The 22,499-nt window shown below is 46.3% G+C and overlaps 1 protein-coding gene across 3 annotated transcripts in view; it reads right to left on the bottom strand.

The window, feature by feature from the left end:
• Positions 1-4,680: 4,680 nt before the first annotated feature.
• The window catches only part of SLC23A1 (solute carrier family 23 member 1), an 896,619-nt gene continuing 878,800 nt past the window's right edge, over positions 4,681-22,499 (bottom strand). For all 3 annotated transcript variants that reach the window (XM_029583351.1, XM_029583353.1, XM_029583352.1), the window contains one exon: positions 4,681-5,862. In XM_029583351.1, the coding sequence (XP_029439211.1) occupies positions 5,570-5,862 (293 nt within the window). In that variant the 3' untranslated portion in view covers positions 4,681-5,569. The remainder of the gene's footprint in view (positions 5,863-22,499) is intronic.

The following is a 22,499-nucleotide window of genomic DNA, read 5'->3' as shown; positions in this document are numbered from 1 at the left end:
CAAATTAGTGTTCACAAGTGGTAAAGACTGACCTGGAGCAATTGGTGTCCGCAGATCTGGAGGGCTCAATGTTGTTTCCCAGGATAAACGCGATGCTCCCAACAACGCTTCATCAGCGGGACTTTTAGCTCCTCCTCCTTGGTAAATGGCTGTTAGTTCGGGGATAGTTTTTTGCCCGGGTAGTAAAGAGGGTGTTGAGGGAAACACCCTCACACGACCTTTCCTCTTTGGAGGCATTATATTGCCTCTTCTTGAGAACTACAGGCAAGCCGATTCCCAACAGCTGTTTTGTGACTTCTTATATATCTCCTCTATGGCAGCTGAGCTAACCGAAGGACGATCCTCGCCTATTCCGTCTATTCCGGACTAAGCCGGACACGCGCGCGCGGCTTTGGCGGTGCGCCGGCGGCTGCGGTGCGCCGTAAAGCGCCGATTTTGTAGGCGCCTCGGGTCCCAAAGATGACGTCAGGGCCGGCAAGGGTTTGTTGGAAAGTCACTCCTGCAGCTCACCCAGGTGCTCCTCCACGCTCAGGCTCAGCTGCAGCCTGAACGCCGCAAAGCGCCGATTTTGTAGGCGCCTCGGGTCCCAAAGATGACGTCAGGGCCGGCAAGGGTTTGTTGGAAAGTCACTCCTGCAGCTCACCCAGGTGCTCCTCCACGCTCAGGCTCAGCTGCAGCCTGAACGCCGCAAAGCGCCGATTTTGTAGGCGCCTCGGGTCCCAAAGATGACGTCAGGGCCGGCAAGGGTTTGTTGGAAAGTCACTCCTGCAGCTCACCCAGGTGCTCCTCCACGCTCAGGCTCAGCTGCAGCCTGAACGCCGCAAAGCGCCGATTTTGTAGGCGCCTCGGGTCCCAAAGATGACGTCAGGGCCGGCAAGGGTTTGTTGGAAAGTCACTCCTGCAGCTCACCCAGGTGCTCCTCCACGCTCAGGCTCAGCTGCAGCCTGAACGCCGCAAAGCGCCGATTTTGTAGGCGCCTCGGGTCCCAAAGATGACGTCAGGGCCGGCAAGGGTTTGTTGGAAAGTCACTCCTGCAGCTCACCCAGGTGCTCCTCCACGCTCAGGCTCAGCTGCCTTCTTCTTGGGTTCTATCTGAGAAGGTTGTTTGCTAGACTACCTCAGCTCTGCCAGCCTTTCTAGCCCCTATCAAAACCACAGGGACCAGAATACCTCCGCTCTGCAATCCTGTCTTGCACCTATTGACTTTCTGCCACTCTGCTTTGCTGCCATACACCAGACGATTCTACTCCTTGTGGTGTTCTTGCCACTATCGTGGTTCCTCAGTGTGTTGATGCTAATCTTTCTTTTGCTTTGTCCCTTTACTGGCACCTTGTGGTTTTTTCTGACACCCTTTCTGCTTACTATGTTCCCCCTTAATTGTGCTGTAGAATGTTGATCCCACTTGCTTGCCACTTTGCCTGTCATGCTGTCTTCGAGGGTTCATGCAACTGTTATCGGTGCTCTCTTCTGAAGCTGTGGTGTGCTTTTGACACTCTCGCTGCTGTGTTGCAACTCTGTTAAAGCACTCTTGCCACTCCTGGTATCCTTTGCCCGTTTATAGTGCCTTAGGCTATTCTTGCCACTTTGGTGCCACTTTGCCACAGTCTAAGTACCTTGGAGCTCTTTTCTTGTTCTGATGATTGCTCCCCAGAAGTTTTATCAGAATTGATAAGAAAACCCCAATTCTGCAGCCAAAAATAGGCTACAAATACTTCCCCCATTGACTTTAATGGCAAAATGAAAAACGAATGAAACTAATAAATGAATTGGTTTCCCCCCCTATGAAACTAATGAAATTAATTTGGGTCCCAGCGAAATGAAAAACGAAATGAAACAAATTTTTTTCTTCTGCACATCCCTACCAATTATGTCAATCTCATCATTTACTGCTATACACTCTAACTCTCCCATCTTACTTCTTAGACTTTTGGCATTGGCATACAGACATTTCAAAATGTGTTTTTTGTTTGTATTAACAACCTGTTTTTCAGTTGATAGGGATAATTTAGAAATATTTAGTTCAGGTGATTTTTTACGTATAGGCACATGGACTATGTTTGCTTTATTGGAACCTCTCTGTTGGGATGCCCTAACTCTCCTGTTTCATTAGTATCCTTCAAGGATAAATTCCTCCAAACCATGCACTGCTGAGTGATTGTTGGCTTGCCCCATTGTTCTAGTTTAAAAGCTGCTTTATCTCTTTTTAAAAATTAGTACCAGCTTGGTTCCACTCTGGTTAAGGTAGAGCCCATCCTTTTAGAAAAGTCTCCCCCTTCCCCAAAAGGTTACCCAGTTCCTTACAAAGCTGAATCCCTCTTCCCTGCCCCAACATCTTATTGCATGACCCCTTGTTCTAGAGTCTTTCCATTGAAAGAAGCTTAGCTTCTATGCATGGAAACCTTTGAGATATTTGAATGTCTCTATCTATCTCCCGTATCTCGCCTTTCCTCCAGGGTGTACATGTTTAGATCTTTAAGTCTATCCCCATATGCTTGAGAACGAAGACTACTGACCATTAGTAGTCCATCCTGTGTATATCATTTTGAAAGTGTGGTCTCCAAAATTGTACACAATATACAAAGTGAGGTCTTACCAGGGACCTACACAGGGGCAATATCACCTCTCTTTTCTGTTGACCATTTCTCTTTCTTTGCAGCCAAGCATATTTCTGCCTGTATGACCACTTTAAGATCATCAGATAAAGTACAATTTGTTTTGAACCACCCAGAATCTTTATTATTTTTTAACCTATTATAGCAGCTTGGTATTTCTAGGTTTGTTTTGTCCTCTGAGATATTATTGTAGAGAGCCTAAAGGATCTCTACTTAAAGGGAAGGTCTAACTAATTGGGGAGGGATCAAAGTTAGCATTATTATGGGATGTGGCTCCTGCATGTGAGGGTTGAGCTAGTGAGCTCTTAATATATATAAACAACTGTCATCATCTTTATGTGTGGAATTTTTGGTTGACCATATAGGAGCAGCATGTTTCCTTGCTGTGCCTTTTTAGTTTATTTTCCTATGGAAGGTCTCTAGGTTTAAGACATGGATTATGAAAGGAGACAAGGTACCTTTACCTGTTGTTGTTTTTTTTACCATGCTTTTAGAAGCCTTTGGGTTAGGAGGAAGAGGAGGAAGTTTTCCATCCTTCCATCTTCAGGTTTTGGGTTTCGTCATTTGACATCTAGTCAAAATCCCTAGGGCCGAGGGACTCAGTTCTTTACCATGTAAGGAAGTGGTATCTCTCATAAGGAAAGAATCTTGGGATCCTTAGTGTCCTCATTGAGGAATGAATCCACCATCATTCTCAGGAGAGGAGGGTGAGGAGAAGACCCATAGCACTATCCAGGTGTATTCAGTGACCATCTCAAGGAGATCATCAATGGAGGAGAGGATCCTAAAGATTCTACCCAACTATGAATTAAATGAAGGAAGACAATGAGAAGTAACTACAAAAGAGATATGACAACCAGAAAATTTCATTAGCACATTTAAATTGAGTTAAATCCTATCCACTAGCTATTGAGTGGAAGTGTAAAATTTACTTCAACTTTTGGATTAGGCACAGAGCTAAATATCAATTGGTCTTTGCTTTGAACATTTGATAAAAGTATTGGAAGCTTAGTCACAAATTTATTGAAGATCTAAAGCGTAAAAATTGGACTTATACACATTAAAATCTGTAAAGACCTTTTGCCATTCATTTCCACTACTTATCAATAAACAATTATGTTGGAAACCATGTCATATTCTAGTGTGATTATTAGTGCTATATACCATCAACTTTAATGAATGACTGAAAGCTGAGGAACACATAGGGCCTAGAAGAACTATAATTTCCTCGCTCAGGGAATTCTGGATACTCAGAGCGAAGTATCATCGGTAAGGAGTAGTAACAACTTGAAATGAGTTGAAATGTGGTTCCTGGGGCCCTAATAGTGACTCTCAGCCCAGAGGTTACATTATAATTGTAATTTTCAAACAGCCTGTGTAAGTCTAAAGTTTATGTGTAAATTTGTACCTGCAGATATTAGCCCAAATTTTGAAAACAGAGATATAGGCACTACATGGGTGGACACACACACACAAAGTTACACCTGCTCCCAAGCAGGTATAAATAACTGTGTGCATGTAGATTTATGCATTTAGGGGCAGATTTTTAAAAAATACGCGAGTGCGTACTTTTGTTCGTGCACCCGGCGCAAACAAGAGTATGCTGGATTTTAATAGATACGCGCGTAGCCGCGTGTATCTTTTAAAATCCGGGGTTGGCATGCAGAAGGGGGTGAACATTTGTGCACATTGCACGCGCCGAGCCCTGCGCGCGCTGCCCGTTCCCTCTGAGGCCTCTCCGAAATTGGAGCGGCCTCGAAGGGAACTTTCCTTCCTCCTCCTCCCACCTTCCCCTCCCTTCCCCTCCCTAACCCACCCCTCAGCCCTATCTAAACCCCCTCTACCTTTATTATAAAAGTTATGCCTGCCTGAGGCAGGAGTAACTCGCATGTGCCAGCCAGCTGCCGGCGCGCGATTCCCCGGCCCGGGAGCAGTTTCGGAGGCCTTGGCCATGCCCCCGAAATGCCCCTGGGCCGGAACCATGCCCATGGCCCCGCCCCCGTATGATGTGCTGCCGCTACACGCCCCCCAACATGCCCCTGACATGCCCCTCAGGAAAGCCCCGGGACTTACGCGCGTCCCGGGGCTTGTGCGCGCCGCCGAGCCTATGAAACATAGGCTCAGCATGCACAGGGGGTGGAAGGGGCAGCTTTTCGGGGGTTACGTACGTATCCCTTTGAAAATCTGCCCCCTACTTTCCAAAGTCAAAAGTATTGCATAAATCTTTTCTCCATTTCAACTCTGCCCCCAGAATAACTCTTGTGGCCTCACACAAAGGTTTGTGTGAAATCGAGATTTGCACTTTCTTTTCTGCATGTGGGCCCCCAGTTGACTTTCAAAAGGTCATTTATGCTCATAAAATTGGATTTCATGTGCATAAATCCTTTTCAAAATCAATTCTTATGAGGGCAATTTTCAAAGACATTTCCAGAAGTAAAACAGTATTTACTTGTGGAAAAGAGTTCTTTGAATATTGTCCACCTTATATATGAGTACAAGTAAGTCCATCTTACCACAACACATGGAATTTTGCCCACATTATAGGATTTGCACAGGGATATAGATCAGGAGAGAAAACAAAACTACATGTGTTGCTTTAGACAGAAAAGTACTTGCAAGTCTCTCCAGGTACTTTTGCCTTCAGCAATTTTCAAAGTAAATATATGCAAAGTATAGACAACAAGTAGCAACAAACTTTGCAGCTTTGCAGGTAGTTTGAAAACTACCATGTAAGCACCATTATGACTTGGGATGGAATGAAAAAGTCTAATAATGAAGCAAAGTACCTGGTATTTGTGGAATGCACTGGCTCTATCATATTACATCTCATCTACACTGTATGTCTTAAATATAAGTTTCTCAGTCAAAGAGAATCAGTCCTCTGTTACCATTATAACAGCTGACACTAGATTTTTGGGCACAGTAAACTTGCACCAGCTACTCTTCATTCTACAGTGTCACACCTTGGTGCATATGACATTGATTTCTTGGTTTTCCTGCACATTTTCAATAGCATGATTGTTGTTGCAGCTGTTGTGCATGATGTTGTTAATGATGACACTTTTCTTGCTTGTCTTCTGAAAGTGATATCCTTTGAAGACTGGGCAAATGGGTACATACTTGAAACTTTGGAATTTTTTAACCAGATTCATTCCAAATGGGAAATCATAGCTATGAACATCCTGACACAGCTCCCTGTCTGCATGTGCTCCTGCCTTCCACTGCACTAGACCACGTTCTTCTGCAGTGCCTGCAAACAGCCAAAAAAATTAGATTAACAAGCAAAAGGATAAAACAAGGCACTGATCCAATGAAATCACAAAGGGGTAGATTTTCAAAAACGGCGCGTTGGCGTACTTTTGTTGGCGCTCCAGGCGCAAACAAAAGTACGCGGGATTTTAGTAGATACACGTGTAGCCGCGCGTATCCGCTAAAATCCTGGATTGGCGCGCGCAAGGCTACCGATTCCATGTAGCCGGCGCCCGCCAAGCCGCGCAGCCTACCTCCGTTCCCTCCGAGGCTGCTCCGAAATCGGAGCGGCCTACCTTTGTTGGGAGATTTACGCCTCCCAGAGGGAGAAGTAAATCCCCGCGCGCCAGCGGGCTGCTGGCGCGCCTAGACGCAACCCAGGGCGGTTCCGGAGGGCACGGCCATGCCCCCGGACCACCCCGGGCCGAAACCACGCCCCCGGGCCCGCCCCGAAACGCCGCGTCCCGCCCCGAAAACGGCGCGCCGCTTGGCCCCGCCCCCGACACGCCCCCCTCGGAAAACCCCGGGACTTACGCGAGTCCCGGGGCTCTGCGCGCGCCGGTAGGCCTATTGAACATAGGCGCACCGGCGCGCAGGGCCCTGCTCGTGTAAATCCGGGCGGATTTACGTGAGCAGGGCTCTTAAAATCCGCCCCAAAGACTACAAGACATTATTTTCAAAGATGGCTCTTCCATTAGGCAGCTAGGTAATTGCCTACAGTCATGACTGGTGCTAGCTTTTTTGCTGCCCTGTGCAAGCAATTACTGTGCCGTGCTCTCTCTCCCCCCCGGTTCATTCATTTTTTGTCCTGGGACCACCAAACAAAAGCCCATCTCCCTTCAGTGATACAAACTTTAACAACTGACACCACCCTTCCCCCAAACCCATGGCTGGTGCAAGGGTATTAGGTGCCCTAGGTGAACCTTATAGTCTTGCACAATGCACTCCGCCCCATTCTACACACACAGTTAAGTTATGCATTATATTTTAAATGAAAAAATTCAAAGTACAATATTCTGTGATAAAAAATATCCCTTACATTATATTTACATGCATTGCAGTGATGCCAAACAGAAATCCCTGCAAAAAAGACATTCGGAACCTATATGGTATTAGGTCTCTTGTGATGGTGTGTTGGGTGTGGACTGGACCCTCTAAAAACCCAAATACACTAACACACTTCCCTTGTTTAACTGTAAACCAGCATGATGTGATTGTATCACAACACTATTGAAAAACGAGCACGATCAATTGCCGGTCCGCATCACTGGAACTCTCTCCCACCAGATCTCCGCCAGGAACATTGCCATATCACTTTCAGAAAAAAATTAAAAACCTGGCTGTTCGCCCAAGCATACCCTTGAAGAAACCTCAGGGTCACCTTCACAGTCACATACCCCACGGTTGCGTCCTCTTCCGCAACCCAAAGGAACTGTATTTTCGGCACTGCCTAATCATATACACTATTTAAACTTGTATATAATTCTTACCATGTAAGCACTTACTTCTGCTTATATGCTCAGCTCTCCAGGTAGAAATTGTTTACCTATCCTTTTTTCTAACAGCCTAGTTCCACATTCCCTGTTATAATGTAACGTTTGCTTTCATTGTTAAATGGTTTTACCCCCTAGTTTATTGTAAACCGGTACGATAAGACATGGTCTTGAGCATCGGTATATTAAAAGAATTTAAATAAATAAATAAATAAAATATGAATGCCGGTATATAGAAACCTTAAATAAATAAAATAAAATAAATATTAAGTGTTATGTTCAGGCTTGTGGACCCTTGGCTGGCGAGAGGATGGTATACCTTTCGGGGGGTCCGTAGATTCTCTCGTCGGATGGCGAGGCAGAACAGGAGGCAGGACCAGCTGACTCTTGGCACTGGAGACTGAGGCAAACATGGAGACGATGAAGAGACGAGATAAGGTGCTGTGTTTTCACCACTGGTGGTCTGCGGTCCCCCTGGGAGGAGCCCGTAGGGACCCGACTGCTCGGACTTAGGTGGACCTAGGAAGGTCAGAGCAACGGTGCAAAGGCCAACAGGAGCTTCGCCCTGGAAGCCCGCGGTCCCCCCAGGAGGAGCCCGTAGGGACCCGGGCCGCTGGGACTTAGGTGGGCCCTTGGAGACGGAGTCTTGAAGGAGTCCTAGGTCGAGTGCCAGAGGGTCGTCGCTCACCAGTCCGAAGTCGTTCACCAGAGAGTCATCCGCTTGCCAATCCAGGTCGGGAAACCAGAGAATCAACCGTAAGCCAAGCCGAAGTCAAGACCAGAGAATCACCGTAAGCCAAGCCGAAGTCAGGAACCAGGAACACCAAGACGGGAAAGGAAACGGAGTCCAAGCGCAGGGAACTCACGAAGCAGCGAGGAAGGACGTTGCCAAGTCGAGGAATGAGCAGCGGAGCCTTCCCTTTATACTTCCCTTGCTCAGGTGATTAGACACAGGTGCAGCTGATTAAAGGGATCAGGTCCCTTTAAGCCTAGGGAGGAGCAGGGACGGCTCCTCCTGCGGCGGTCAGCATGGGGAACCCGTGCCGTAACGAGGGCCTAGGGTCGGGGTCCTCCCCTGGGATTCCCGCGGCGGGTCGCCGCAGCTGTGGCTCCCACGGCCGCGGAGCACAACAGTACCCCCCTCTTTAGGGCGCCTCCCCGGAGGCCTGGGTTTGGCCGAATGATCCTGGTGAAATTGGTCGAGCAATCCGCGGTCCAGAATGTTGGCCAGGGGTTCCCAGGTGTTCTCCTTGGGGCCGAACCCCTCCCACGCAAGGAGATACTCCCACTTCTTCCCATGCTTCCTTATGTCCAAGACCTCACGGACTTGAAAGGTGAGGTCATCCTCAGAGGCAATAGGTTGGGGAGTCGGAGGCACGCTGGAGGGCCAAGACAACACCAGTGGCTTCAAAAGCGATACGTGGAACGTGTTGTGTATTTTCAGAGAAGGCGGCAGACGAAGCTGGTATGAGACTGCTCCAACCTGGCGAATGATAGAGTACGGTCCAATAAAACGTGGGGCCAGTCACGTTGATGGCAGCTTCAACCAGATGAACTGGGTACTCAGCCATACCTTCTGACCTGGCTTGAACGGGGGGTAAGGTCTTCTCCGCCGATCTGCATATTTCTTGGCGGCTTGGCTGGCTTGGACCAAAGCACGTTATGTGGTGACCCATGAGCGGTTGTAGCTCATCTGCCGAAGTTGAGCTACCGGGGATGTAACCTGAATGGGAACGGGCAGCGGTGGGCGTGGCTGCTTCCCATATACAACCTGAAAGGGCGAAGAGCCGGTCACAGATGAAAGGTGTGAGTTTGAGCGCGAAACTCTGCCCAGGGGTAGCAGACTGGACCAATTATCTTGTTATCGTTGACGTAGAGTCGAAGGCCTTTCATTATAAAATTGCCGCCGGCGCCGGAGTCCACTAGAGCTAAAGGTGAGGGAAGTCTCTTTCTATCACGGTTAATGACACTGGCAATGTTAGTGGAGGTGCAGGTGTAGTTCGGCCCAGGAAGAGACCTCCTTCAGGTCCTAGGCCCGAGAGTTTCCCGGTCGTTCTGGACAGGCGGCTACTCGGTGGCCCGCTGTGCCGCAATAGAAGCAGAGTCCCTCCTTCGTGCGCCGCCGCCGCTCCTGCGGAGATACTTTCCCGCGACCCAACTCCATGGGTTCGTCGGCAGGTGCCCACGGGACTTCAGTGGCGCCCTTGGATGGAGGAGAGGGCCTCCTTCCTGCTTTAATCACCGGGATGCGAAACCTCATGCGACGGTCCACAAGATTGGCCAACTCAATCATGCTGTCGAGATCGTCGGGGAGTTCCTTCGCCTCCAATTCATTTTGCAGGCACAAGGCTAGGCCTTCCAGAAAGATACCATGTAGGCAGTCCTCTCTCCAATTCAGCTCCGCGGCCAGGGTGTGGAATTCTGTGGCATACTCGGCCACAGTACATGTGCCCTGCCGCAACCGGAGCAGTTCGGAGACCGCAGTGGACTTGCGGACCGGTTCGTCAAACATCTGCCGAAACGCTGACAGGAACTGGGTCAAATCTCTAAAGATCGGATCGCTTCTTTCCCATAGGTGAGAGGCCCAGATCAGGGCTTCCCGTCGAGCAGGACATGATGTAGATGGTCTTGACCAGGTCGCTGGGAAACTGTGCCGGCAGTAAGGAAAAGTGAACCTGGCACTAGCTGAGGAATCCTCGACACAACTTTGCATCTCCGGCGTATCGAGAGGGTGCCGGGAGATGTGTGGGAGCAACTTGCCCCTGGTCGCCCCTCTTGAGGCCTGGACTGAGCGGGGTTGAGTAGGGCGACCTCCTTGTGCCCCAGGCGGAGACGGAAGCGCAGGATTCATAGGGCCTAGTGCTTCCAGGCATTGGGTGAGGACCCTGTACCACAGAGAACCAGGGCGTCGAGGGTCTGTTGTTGGTCCTTCAGACGTTGGGCCATCCCAGGAATGGCCTGGCGGGCAGATACCTCCGCCGGGTCCATGGACTTGGCAATCTGTTATGTCAGCTTGTAGACCCTTGGCCGGCGAGAGGATGATATACCTTTCGGGGGGTCCGTAGGTTCTCTCGTCGGGTGGGCGAGGCAGAACAGGAGGCAGGACCAGCTGACTCTTAGCACTGGAGACTGAGGCAAACACAGAGACGATAAAGAGATGAGATAAGGCGCTGTGTCTTCACCACTGGTGGTCTGCGGTCCCCCCGGGAGGAGCCCGTAGGGACCCGACCGCTGGGACTTAGGTGGACCTAGGGAGGTCAGAGCAACGGTGCAAAGGCCAACTGGAGCTTCGCCCTGGAAGCCCGCGGTCCCTCCAGGAGGAGCCCGTAGGGACCCGGACTGCTGGGACTTAGGTGGGCCCTTGGAGACGGAGTCTTGAAGGAGTCCTAGGTCGAGTGTAGAGGGTCGTTGCTCACCAGTCCGAAGTCGTTCACCAGAGAGTCACCGCTTGCCAATCCAAGGTCGGGAACCAGAGAATCACCGTAAGCCAAGCCGAAGTCAGGAACCAGAGAATCACCGTAAGCCAAGCCGAAGTCAGGAACCAGGAACACCAAGATGGGAAAGGAACCAGAGTCCAAGCGCAGGGAACTCACCGAAGCAAGCAGACTAGACAGCGAGGAAGGACGTTGTCAAGTCAAGGAATGAGCAGCAGAAGCCTTCCTTTATAGTCAGTTTCTACACCTAATTGCACAAAGGTCCCGTGGTCAGATCACTATCTCATAACTACTTCATTCTCTATAAAAGATACCAACCCGGCTTGCATTCCTTTGCCCTCCTTCAAATACAGGAAAACTTGCTCCCCTGAAGACCTTAATAATCACCTATCTCCACTACTCTCCACCAACTGGACCTACTGATCCGAACGCAGCACTTCAATCATGGAACACAATCACCGAAACTATAGCCAACAAGCTATGCCCGCTTATTACAAAAAAACCACACCAGAATTCCTCCAAAAAGACAGCCATGGTTCTCAGCAGAATTAAGAAAGCTCAAACTCCAACTAAGACAAATGAGGCTAAATGGCGCAAAAACCCAGGAACCATCACCCTTCAATCTACAAATCATCTCTGCATCAATACAAATCAAGCACCCTAAGATTCCAAGAGGGACTACTACGCCTCGAAGATACACGACCTTATTTTCGATGCCAAAGCCCTCTTCAGCTATGTAGCCAACCTCACACAAGTAAACCAACCTGAGATTACACATGACCAAGCTCAATCAAAAGCAGAAGAACTAGCTCTTTTCTTCAACAACAAAATCAATACTCTCCTATCGCAGCTCCCCACGAACCCCACTGTTCCATTAACTACTCCTCAACCCTCAAGGCAACTACACTCGGTTAGAAGAACTTGACACAATTCATCCGCTGAGATCCAAGGAATTCTTAGGAAAATGAAACCATCCTCTCATCCCTCGGATCACATCCCAACCAAACTACTACTAGCAATTCCAGAATCTATCTCCAAATCCCTGGCAGACATCATAAATTGCTCCTCACACAAGGACTCTACCCGGACAACCTCAAACTTGCCTCACTCAAACCCCTTCTCAAAAACCAAATCTCGACCCAAACGATCCTAACAATTTCAGACCGATAGCTAACCTCCCATTCATAGCCAGATAATGGAAAAACTGGTAAACTCACAACTCTCAAACCACATTGAAGACAACAACCTTCTATTTCCATCACAATACGGATTCCGTAAAACCTTAAGCACGGAAGCCCTCCTCATCTCTATGACTGACCACATCATCCTAGGATTAGACAAAGGACAAGCCTTCCTTCTGATACTACTCGACCTCTCGTCTGCATTTGATACGGTCAATCACTCCCTTCTCATCAACCAATTATCAGCCATAGGTATTTCAGGCACTGCCCTATCATGGTTCAGAACCTTCCTCAGCAACAGAGGTTATAAGGTCAAGATTCATAATAAAGAATCCTCTCTACACCCCGCAGCCGTAGGAGTCCCTCAGGGCTCATCCCTGTCTCCTACCTTGTTTAACATTTATCTGTTACCCTTATGTAAACTTCTCACTGACCTCATCTCAAACATTTTCTCTACGCTGACGATATTCAGATTCTGATCCCCATCGAAGAATCGCTCGCAAAAAACAATGTTGCACTGGGAATCCTGCCTCCAAAACATCAAACAACTTCTTACAAGTCTCAACCTGATACTAAATTCATCAAAAACGGAACTTCTACTCATCACTCCAGAAAAACAGCTCCATCACATACACTCATCCTACCGTACCAAGCACTACACAAGTGAGAGATCTAGGAGTTCAAATTGACAATCACTAAATCTGAAAGCTAACATCACAAAACCACCAGAGACTGCTTTTACAAGCTCCAAGTGCTGAAAAGAATACGACCTCTCTTCCACACACATGACTTCAGAACGATCCTACAATCATCATTTTCGCAAAGCTGGACTATTGCAACACCATCTTGCTTGGTCTCCCTTCATCACACACCAAACCATTACAAATGGTACAAATGCCTCACGCCCGTATACTCACCAACACCAGGAGAAGAGAACACATAACACCTATCTTGATGGACCTCCATTGGCTGCCCATCCACTTCAGAATAATCTACAAGGCCATCCTCACCATTTTCAAAAACATCCATCAATTAGCCCCAATCGATCTCCATATTCCCCTCCGATTACACCATTCCACAAGACCGACAAGAGATGCTTACAAAGGATCACTTCAAGTACCTCCAGCCAAGGCTACCAGACACATCACGCTTAGAGATCGGGCATTCTCCACAGCCGGTCCAACATTATGGAACTCCATTCCCCCGGATCTTAGAATGGAACCCAACATCTCAACATTCAAGATAAGACTCAAAACGTGGCTGTTCACGCAGGCCTTTCCTAACTCCAACCCCATCTAATCTCCCTTCACACAACAAGCTCCGCTAGTATTAGCGTTAACAGCCACCTTTCAAAATGTTATTTATACTTATATTTTACTATCTAATCTTCATTTCCCTTCTCATTCCAAGTTATTGTTTTCCCTTGTTTTATGTAACTGCTTTTCTGCACTTTTGTTAAATGGTAAAGTTTCACCCCTGTTTCTTGTGAACCAGCATGATGGGACCACCGTCTTGAATGTTGGTATATAAAAAACTTAAATAAATAAATAAATAAATAATACTTCCTTTGCTCAGGCTGATTAGACACAGGTGCAGCTGGTTAAAGGGATCAGGGCGTGGCCTCGCCCCTAAAGATGGCGGCGGCCATCTTGGATTTTCTTCGGGGGAAACGCTGCAGGACGCCGCGAGGGAGGAGCAGGGACGGCTCCTCCTGTGGCGGTCAGCATGGGGAACCCGTGCCGGAACGAGGGCCTAGTATCGGGGTCCTTCCCCGGGATTCCCGCGGCGGGTCACCGTCGCGGGTGTGGTAGGGGGTCCGCGGCTGTGGCTCCCACGGCCGCGGAGCACAGCATTAAGAAAATGCTTCACCTGAGTCACACATGCAGAACATAAACAGACCCTCACCAAATACAGAATAGATCAGCAATAAAATAGAAATACAAATGCGCAGACAAAAACTGAACTGGAAACCATAAGAAGCTAGATACTAGGCAGTGCAACAATGAAAAAACAGAGCTATCACCATTCCTCAAATATCAAACAATAAAATCAAGAAATAAAATAAATACATAATCAGAATGCTAAAAACATATTAATATTATTTCAAAAAAAGCTGATGAATAAAAGATCAAATAATTAAAAACTTGTAAACAAGTTTTTATGTCCCAAACACCAATAACATTTTTCAAAACAGCATATATATCAAATAACACCTGAAAAATAAAGCTAAAAAGGATTTTAAAAATCCCCACTCTCCATACCCCTGTTTAATGTACTCTATTAATGTACTCTATTGGTTATATGTAAGGGCCCCGCCCAAAAGTTAATCTTGTTCCGCTGTTATATGTAAGGGCTCTGCCCAAATGTTTTTGTTTTTTGTAAACCGATGCGATGTGTCAACGGATGTCGGTATAAAAGAGACCTTAAATAAATAAATAAATAAAATAAATACCTGGGAACTTTTGATTTCCAGTCACCCTGAGATTGTCATGAATTAGTGGGTGTGGGAGCAACAAACGTTCTCCTCTCTTATGTACACCCACACACAAGCTCATACACACACGCTCCCTCTCAGACAAACCCGCAGGCGATTCCAGCTCTTCTTTGGTTGGGATCTACCAGCAGGCCCAGGCCCTCATCTTCATTTCAGTTGCTGGCAGGTTGTAATCCATCTGCAGCCCCCATTCTCTCTCCAACACGCATACACACAACCCAGGCAGCTCCCATTCTCTCTCTCTGTTTCCGTTTCTCTCTCACATACACACACACAACCCAGGCAAGCTCCCATTCTCTCTCTCTCACACACACACACACACACCCCAGACAAACTCCCATTTACACACACACACCACAGGCAGGCTCCCATTCACATACACCTAAATCCCAGTCAGGCTCCCATTCTCACATACACATACCCTGTCTATCCCAGGAAGGCTCCCATGCATGCATATGCACACACACATATACACACACACACACACACACACACACACACACACACACACACCACCCATCCCAAGCAGGCTTCCATTCACACACATCCCAAGCAGGCTCCCATTCACACACCCACTCATCCCAGGCAGCCTCCCATTCATACACTCACTCACCCCAGGCAGCCTCCCATTTACACACACACACATACAGACCAGATAGTCAGGGTCCACGGGTCATTCCTCCTCTTCTGCTGCTGCTGCCAGCCTGTACCACCTTCTTTGTGGAGATCAGCCCTTCTGCGGTTCCTCCTCATGTGCTGGCCCCGAGATAATTTGACACTTGTGGTGCTAGCACATCCTGTATTCTCATCTCACATACATGAAATGAGAATACAGAAAGTGCTAGCACCGTGAGTGTTGAATACTGTGGGGCCAGCACATGAGGAGAAGTTGACAGAAGGGCTTCCTCTTCTGCTGTGGTTTCCTGCTCCTTCCATCACCAGTGGGATTGAGTCTATTGGTGGAAGCAGGGGCCTCTCCTTGCTCCTGATACTGCCCCACTAGGTGTGCCACCTTGTGCAATTACACGGTTTGCACACCAGTCAGGCCAGGCCTGACTAGAACACAACAATTTGGGGAGTGGCACCAGCAGCTTCCAGTGGATAAGCACATAAGGCTCTGCCCTGATAACTACTGGCCAGTGCCCTAAACAGCCCTCTGCTTCCTGCTCCTGTCCCTCCCTCCCAGCCAATGCAGGGAACAGGATGGATGTGGGTGTGAGGTTAGAGTGGAAAGAGAAGAATAAGGAAGTGTCACAATACTCGCTAATCCAACCCCTCCCTGCTGTTATTTCCTAAAAGTGTACAGGTTTTATCTGCATACTTCTATTTATAATTTGTGGTCACTAATTCTGTATTTGGTGAGGGCTTTTCTATGTTCTCTGTGTGCGGGTTAGGAAACGAACGCTCAATATGAGTGTCTGTTTTCCCCTGCTACCAGCACAGTATATCCCCACAGTATACATGACCTGGATTGTGTATATTGTGGGTGTATACTGGGCACTCAGAAAAAATTTTCCCCCAAAATTGTTTTGGTTTTTTTTACATGATTACATGAAGTCCATTAACTGCTATTAGTCAAGTTTACTTAGGGAATAGTCACTGCTATTAATTGCATCAGTAGCATGGGATCTTCTTAGTGTTTGGGTAATTGCCAGGTTCTTGTGGCCTGGTTTGGCCTCTGTTGGAAACAGGATGCTGGGCTTGATGGACCCTTGGTCTGACCCAGCATGGCAATTTCTTATGTTCTTATTTTATTTATTTATTTATTTATTTATTTATTTATTTAAGGCTTTTATATTCCGACTTTCTTGATACTTTCTTGATTTATTTATTTATTTAAGGCTTTTATATACCGACTTTCTTGATACAAATCAAATCAACTTGGTTTACATCGAACTAAGCAATTAACAAAAACCAATAACAAGAGACAAAATTTGATGGAGCAAAAAGTTACATTATAACAAGGGTGCATAAACTGGGGAAAAGAAATAAAGAGGGGAGAAACAAGATAATTTACTATATACAAACGAAGATGTGGGAGGGAGGCAGAGGAACCAGCCTCATCATGATGTATTTGTATGATTTAGTGTTTGTTTATTTACAGAGGTGATGAGAACAATTCTGAGTTAAGCTGTAGGGCTAGGAACAGGGAAGGCTCGACCAAAAAGCCATGTTTTGAGTTTCTTTTTAAAAGTTAGTGGACAGGTTTCCTGCCTGAGGTTTTCTTATGCTCTTATGACCAATTTGAGGTACTCTACTAATGCATTGTTTCTGTGTAGTCCAGCTTGTTCTATTTTCCAAATAGGAGGTGTATTGCTAAAAATACATTTGGATTTTTAAACTGCTTTTCCGAAGGATGACCAAGGCATTTTACAGCATTTTAGAATTCAGGTATAATAAGTCCCTTCCCTAAACAGCTTACAATCTAAGCGGGTAGCTGAGGCAATGCGAGATAAATCAATTTGCCCAAGGTCAGGTCAGAGAAGGAAGTGGGATTTGAATCCTAACTTTCCTGGTTCTTAGTCCATTGCACTAACCACTAGGCCATTCATTGCCCCCGCCCCGCCCCCCATACTGGGAAGATTGTTGTTCTAGGGCCTGTTGTAATATTTACATTGGTGAATTTTCATGAGTAGAATTGTTACTATTTGAGTTCTGGGAATTAGTACTGTTTTGGTATGGCAGGTTTGCTATATACATGTTCTTTTTTTTTTTTTAATTTAAACTTTATTATTTTCTTCAGTAGTTAACCATGAAAATACAAGAAAAATGTGGTACAAATCAGCAAACTTCTCTCAAATAATTACAACCAATATTCACATTATTTGTAACACATAATCCATAAAATAGGGGAGAAACAAGAATACAATGTATGGAATAAATTCAATACATATATGCTTTCCCATATTATGACCTTTTAAAAAATTTTGGGCATTCTTGGGATGAAATCATTATAAAGGAGAAGAAGTTTATTTCATTTTTTATAGACGTCATTCTCTGATATCTGTGCTGGATTTTTATCAATCAAAAATGCTTCCAAATGAGTAGGGTCAGTGAATCCAAATTTCTTCCCTTGATAGGTCACATAACAAAAACATGGAAACTTTAAAAAGAAGGTTGCCCCAAGTGCGAGCACTTGACCTTTTAAAGACAAAAAAACTTCCTCCTGGCCTGAGTGGCACGTGCCACATCTGGGAAAATTTGGATTTTCTGACCACAAAATAAAGCATCTTTATTTCTAAAGAACTTTCTAAATAAAATGTCTTTGTCCTACTCAGCCATAAATGATACAAAAAGAGTTGCCCTATTGGTAATCACATCAAGTGACTCTTCTAGAAAAGCTGATATACCTATACTGTGGGAAGTAGCTTCATCATTCCTCTGTTCTTCCATATTTTTTTACAACTTTCCTAGGAAAGTAGTAAATTTTTGACACATTAGGTATTTCCTTTTCCCCATATAAGAAAACTTCTTTCAGACATTTTTTAAACATCTTAAAAGATGATAACAAATGAGTCTGGGTAAAATTCACTATCCTAAGATTTTTCAATATATATAAATTTTCAATATATTCAATCTCTTTATGCATTACTAGACTTTCTCTAATAAACACATTTTCAGAGTTTTGTATTAACTGCAATTTTGATGTTAAAGTATCTACTTCTTTCTCACATTTAGATATTCTCTTTCCTTGTTCCGCAATTGCCACAATATTTCCATTAATTACAGTTGACAAAGACTTATTCATAATCATTATATTACTATCCAGTCTCGATATCATCCGCCCTAGATCTAACAACGTAATATTGTCAGATATTTCATTTGGACTAATATTACTCTCGATTTCAACTGGGAGCTTAATTTCAATCAAACTTTTAGTATGAACATAAGCATTATTTTCAGTTCGTGAGATTGTTGCTTGTGTTACCAAGCTCAAATCTTCATGAACTGCTCCTACCAGCTCTCTATTCGGCTGCGGTGGAGACTTCAGTCCTTCGCCAGGATTTAAGGAAGCCAATGATACAGCTTCCACAGTGTCCTCATTCGGCGTTTCCATCTGTCTTGTAACTAGGGATGTGAATCGTTTTCCATATCGTCTTAACGATAGAAATCGTGTGGCAGGGCAAGAAAATCGTCTTAGGCACGATTTTTTAGTTAAAAAATCGTTAAAAATCGTTTTTTCCGATTAGTGCGCACTAACTGGGAGTTAGTGCGCACTAACTGAAAATGATACAATTTGACACTTTTCAGGTCAGTTAAGGTCAGTTTAGGAATGAATATGTATTCCTATTGGCTGCCCTCTTATTTATTCATGTTACCAAGTTTCCTACTGACAGTATATGGGGGATGGGAAATGGAAACAGTTGGTAGCTTGACAAAACAAGTAATGTGATCAGTCAATGTGACTAGAACTTGTGCCCTAACCCTGATACCAGGGGTATTGTGATCTTCCTGCACACAGTGCCCTATCCCTATTAATACCAGGAGTGTTGTGATCTTCCTGCACACAGTGCCCTATCCCTAATACCAGGGGTGTTGTGATCTTCCTGCACACAGTGCCCTATTCCTGATACTGGGGGTGTTGTGATCTTCCTGCACACAGTGCCCTATTCCTGATACCGGGGGTGTTGTGATCTTCTTGCACACATCCCGATATCAGGGATAGGGCACTGCATGCAGGAAGATCACAACACTCCTGGTATTAATAGGGATAGGGCACTGCATGCAGGAAGATCACAACACCCCTGGTATCAGGGATAGGGCACTGTGTGCAGGAAGATCACAATACCCCGGAGGAGTGAGGGTCAGGCAGCTCCCCCCTGTCTGTGAAGCCAGCCTCTCACTAGTAATGCAGGGAGGGAGCTGTCTCAGACTTCACCATCCACCCCCCCCCCCCTCACCCACACACCATTCACTAGCTGGGACATGGGGGAAGTCAGGAGTGAGGGACAGGCAGCTCCCCCCCTGTCTGTGAAGCCAGCCTCTCACTAGTAATGCAGGGAGGGAGCTGTCTCAGACTTCACCATCCTCCCCCCCCCCCTCACCCACACACCATTCACTAGCTGGGACATGGGGGAAGTCAGGAGTGAGGGTCAGGCAGCTCCCCCCTGTCTGTGAAGCCAGCCTCTCACTAGTAATGCAGGGAGGGAGCTGTCTCAGACTTCACCATCCTCCCCCCCCCCCCTCACCCACACACCATTCACTAGCTGGGACATGGGGGAAGTCAGGAGTGAGGGTCAGGCAGCTCCCCCCTGTCTGCGAAGCCAGCCTCTCACTAGTAATGCAGGGAGGGAGCTGTCTCAGACTTCACCAACCTCCCCCCCCCCCCCTCACCCACACACCATTCACTAGCTGGGACATGGGGGAAGTCAGGAGTGAGGGTCAGGCAGCTCCCCCCTGTCTGTGAAGCCAGCCTCTCACTAGTAATGCAGGGAGGGAGCTGTCTCAGACTTCACCATCCTCCCCCCCCCCCTCACCCACACACCATTCACTAGCTGGGACATGGGGGAAGTCAGGAGTGAGGGTCAGGCAGCTCCCCCCCTGTCTGTGAAGCCAGCCTCTCACTAGTAATGCAGGGAGGGAGCTGTCTCAGACTTCACCATCCTCCCCCCCCCCCTCACCCACACACCATTCACTAGCTGGGACATGGGGGAAGTCAGGAGTGAGGGTCAGGCAGCTCCCCCCTGTCTGTGAAGCCAGCCTCTCACTAGTAATGCAGGGAGGGAGCTGTCTCAGACTGGTATCAGGGTTAGGGCACTGTGTGCAGGAAGATCACAACACTCCTGGTATTAATAGGGATAGGGCACTGTAAGAGATGACTGTAGTAGATTGAATAAAGATCTGATGTTTCTGCTCTCCTCACACCAAACAAAAACAACACACAAGCAGAGAAGCCCTTCTTACAAAGCTGAGCTAGTGAGTTAAGTAGGAGGAAAAGTAAACATACTGGTGCCAGTGTGGCTACTTAAAAAATACACTTACCAACAATCAATTACATATATTTGAACTGTGTACAGTTCCAGCCAGGACCACCTTTCTAAAATGCACAGTGATTGGCAAATTCAACATGCACTAGCATTTCAGGTGCCTGCTAACAAAAATAATAAACAAACAAGTTCTAGTCACGTGAGTGCTGATCATTACATTACTTTTTTTGTCAAGCTTCCAACTGTTTCCATTTCACATCCCCCCAACCATATTGGTAACATCAATAGATAAGCGCATAGCCAGCCAATAGGAATACATACATACATATTCATTCCTAAGTGACCTTTACTGACCTGGGAAGTGTGAACACTTTGTTTCATTTTCTGTTGGTGTTCGTTAGTTTCCAGTTCCATTTCCCATCCCCCCAACCATCACCTCAGTGGTAACCTTGGTAATATCAATAGATAAGAGGGCAGCCAGCCAATAGGAACACATATTCATTCCTAACTGACCTTCAGTGACCTGGAAAGTGTTTATTTGTATCATTTTCAGTTAGTGCGCACTAAATCGAGTTAGTGCGCACTAACGGGGAGTTAGTGCGCACTAACTCGAGTTAGTGTGCACTAACACGATTTAACGATTTTTAACGATAAATCGTTAGAATTTCTATTGTATCGTGTTCTATAACGATTTAAGACGATATAAACATTATCGGACGATAATTTTAATCGTTGAAAAACGATTCACATCCCTACTTGTAACGTGATGGTCCATGGGGCCGGTGCATTGGTACTGCACTGGGGAAGAAGTTGCAATCTTCGCCTTCCTTTTCCTTCCCATGGAATGAGTGGAAGGCCAGATATTATCCCAGACACCGGACTCCCCCGGACTAAGCCAGACCAAGCCGCGCGCACCTTCGGCACGCGTGGCTTGGTCTGGCTTAGTCCGGGGGTCTGGCACCGCAGCCAGCGGCTGCGGGGCACCGCCCTACCCCTGATCTTATAGGAGGTAGGCCCACCCAGCTGACGTCACTCGCTGCGACTCAGCTGCTCTCACCAGGGGGATGTTGATTCCGGGGTTCCTAGCACCTGGCTAGCCTCAAGAAGTGAACAGCCAACTCCTCTCTCCTTTGCTTGTCCCCGCTATATAAATGTTCTGAATGACTTTTGTTCTGCAGGGTTTTGTGATATCTACTCACACAGTGAACTGTAGATGCAACTAAAAGAAGTGACATCACCAATTATAAATGTAAAAAAAAAATAAGCAATATGTTTTGACAAATAAATGTTATAAAATATACCTTTATGCATATATATAAACACACACACGATTGTATGTGTGTGTGTGTGTATGCGCAAATAGGCATATTCTATTCGTATGTGATGGGGGCTTTGCCCGTCATTAATACAATGCCCAGTATTTGGGAGAGAGGTTTTGCATTTTTTAATCCTCCCCTTGTCAGAACCCCACCTTTTTAAGGAATAGGCTTCTTGGGGTATATAACCCCCGAGAGCATGCCCAGTTCTGTATTTTATTTATTTAAAAGAACTTGTTGCCTGCATCCTCCAATATTCGGGATGGGCTACAATAGAACATTCACAATACAAACAGAAGCATATTTATATAAAAACATACGACAAGAGACAATGCAATTTAAGCACTGCAAGTTGTGCAAAACATTAATCAATCAGATTGGACTGGACACAATGAGGAAAAAAAATTAAAAATGAAAAGGATAATAAAACTGGACAGAAGTGACTACGGCAGGGCTCAATAAATATTGAGTTGCTGATATCTTGGTATGCCTGTCTAAATAAATAGTTTTTCCAAGCTTTCTTAAAGTCCTTGCACTGGGTATAGATTAGATCTAATAAATGGCGGGATCAAATTTCAAGTGATGGGACTCACTATTCGGAATGCTTTATCTTGCATAGCTGCTAATCTGGTGAGTCTGGGGGATGGCATTGACTTGATGACCTTAGGCTTTGAGAAGGGACATAGAAATGCAAAACTGAGAGCAATCATGGACATGTAATGTGTATCAGATTATATATAATGGATGATATTTTGTATGTTATATGCCATTGGACTGGCAGCCAGTGTAGGGA

The sequence above is a fragment of the Rhinatrema bivittatum genome, chromosome 18, assembly GCF_901001135.1.
Source record: "Rhinatrema bivittatum chromosome 18, aRhiBiv1.1, whole genome shotgun sequence".
NCBI lineage: Eukaryota > Metazoa > Chordata > Amphibia > Gymnophiona > Rhinatrematidae > Rhinatrema > Rhinatrema bivittatum.
Note: the sequence above shows the minus strand (reverse complement) of the source record. Positions and strands in the feature narration are given on the sequence as shown.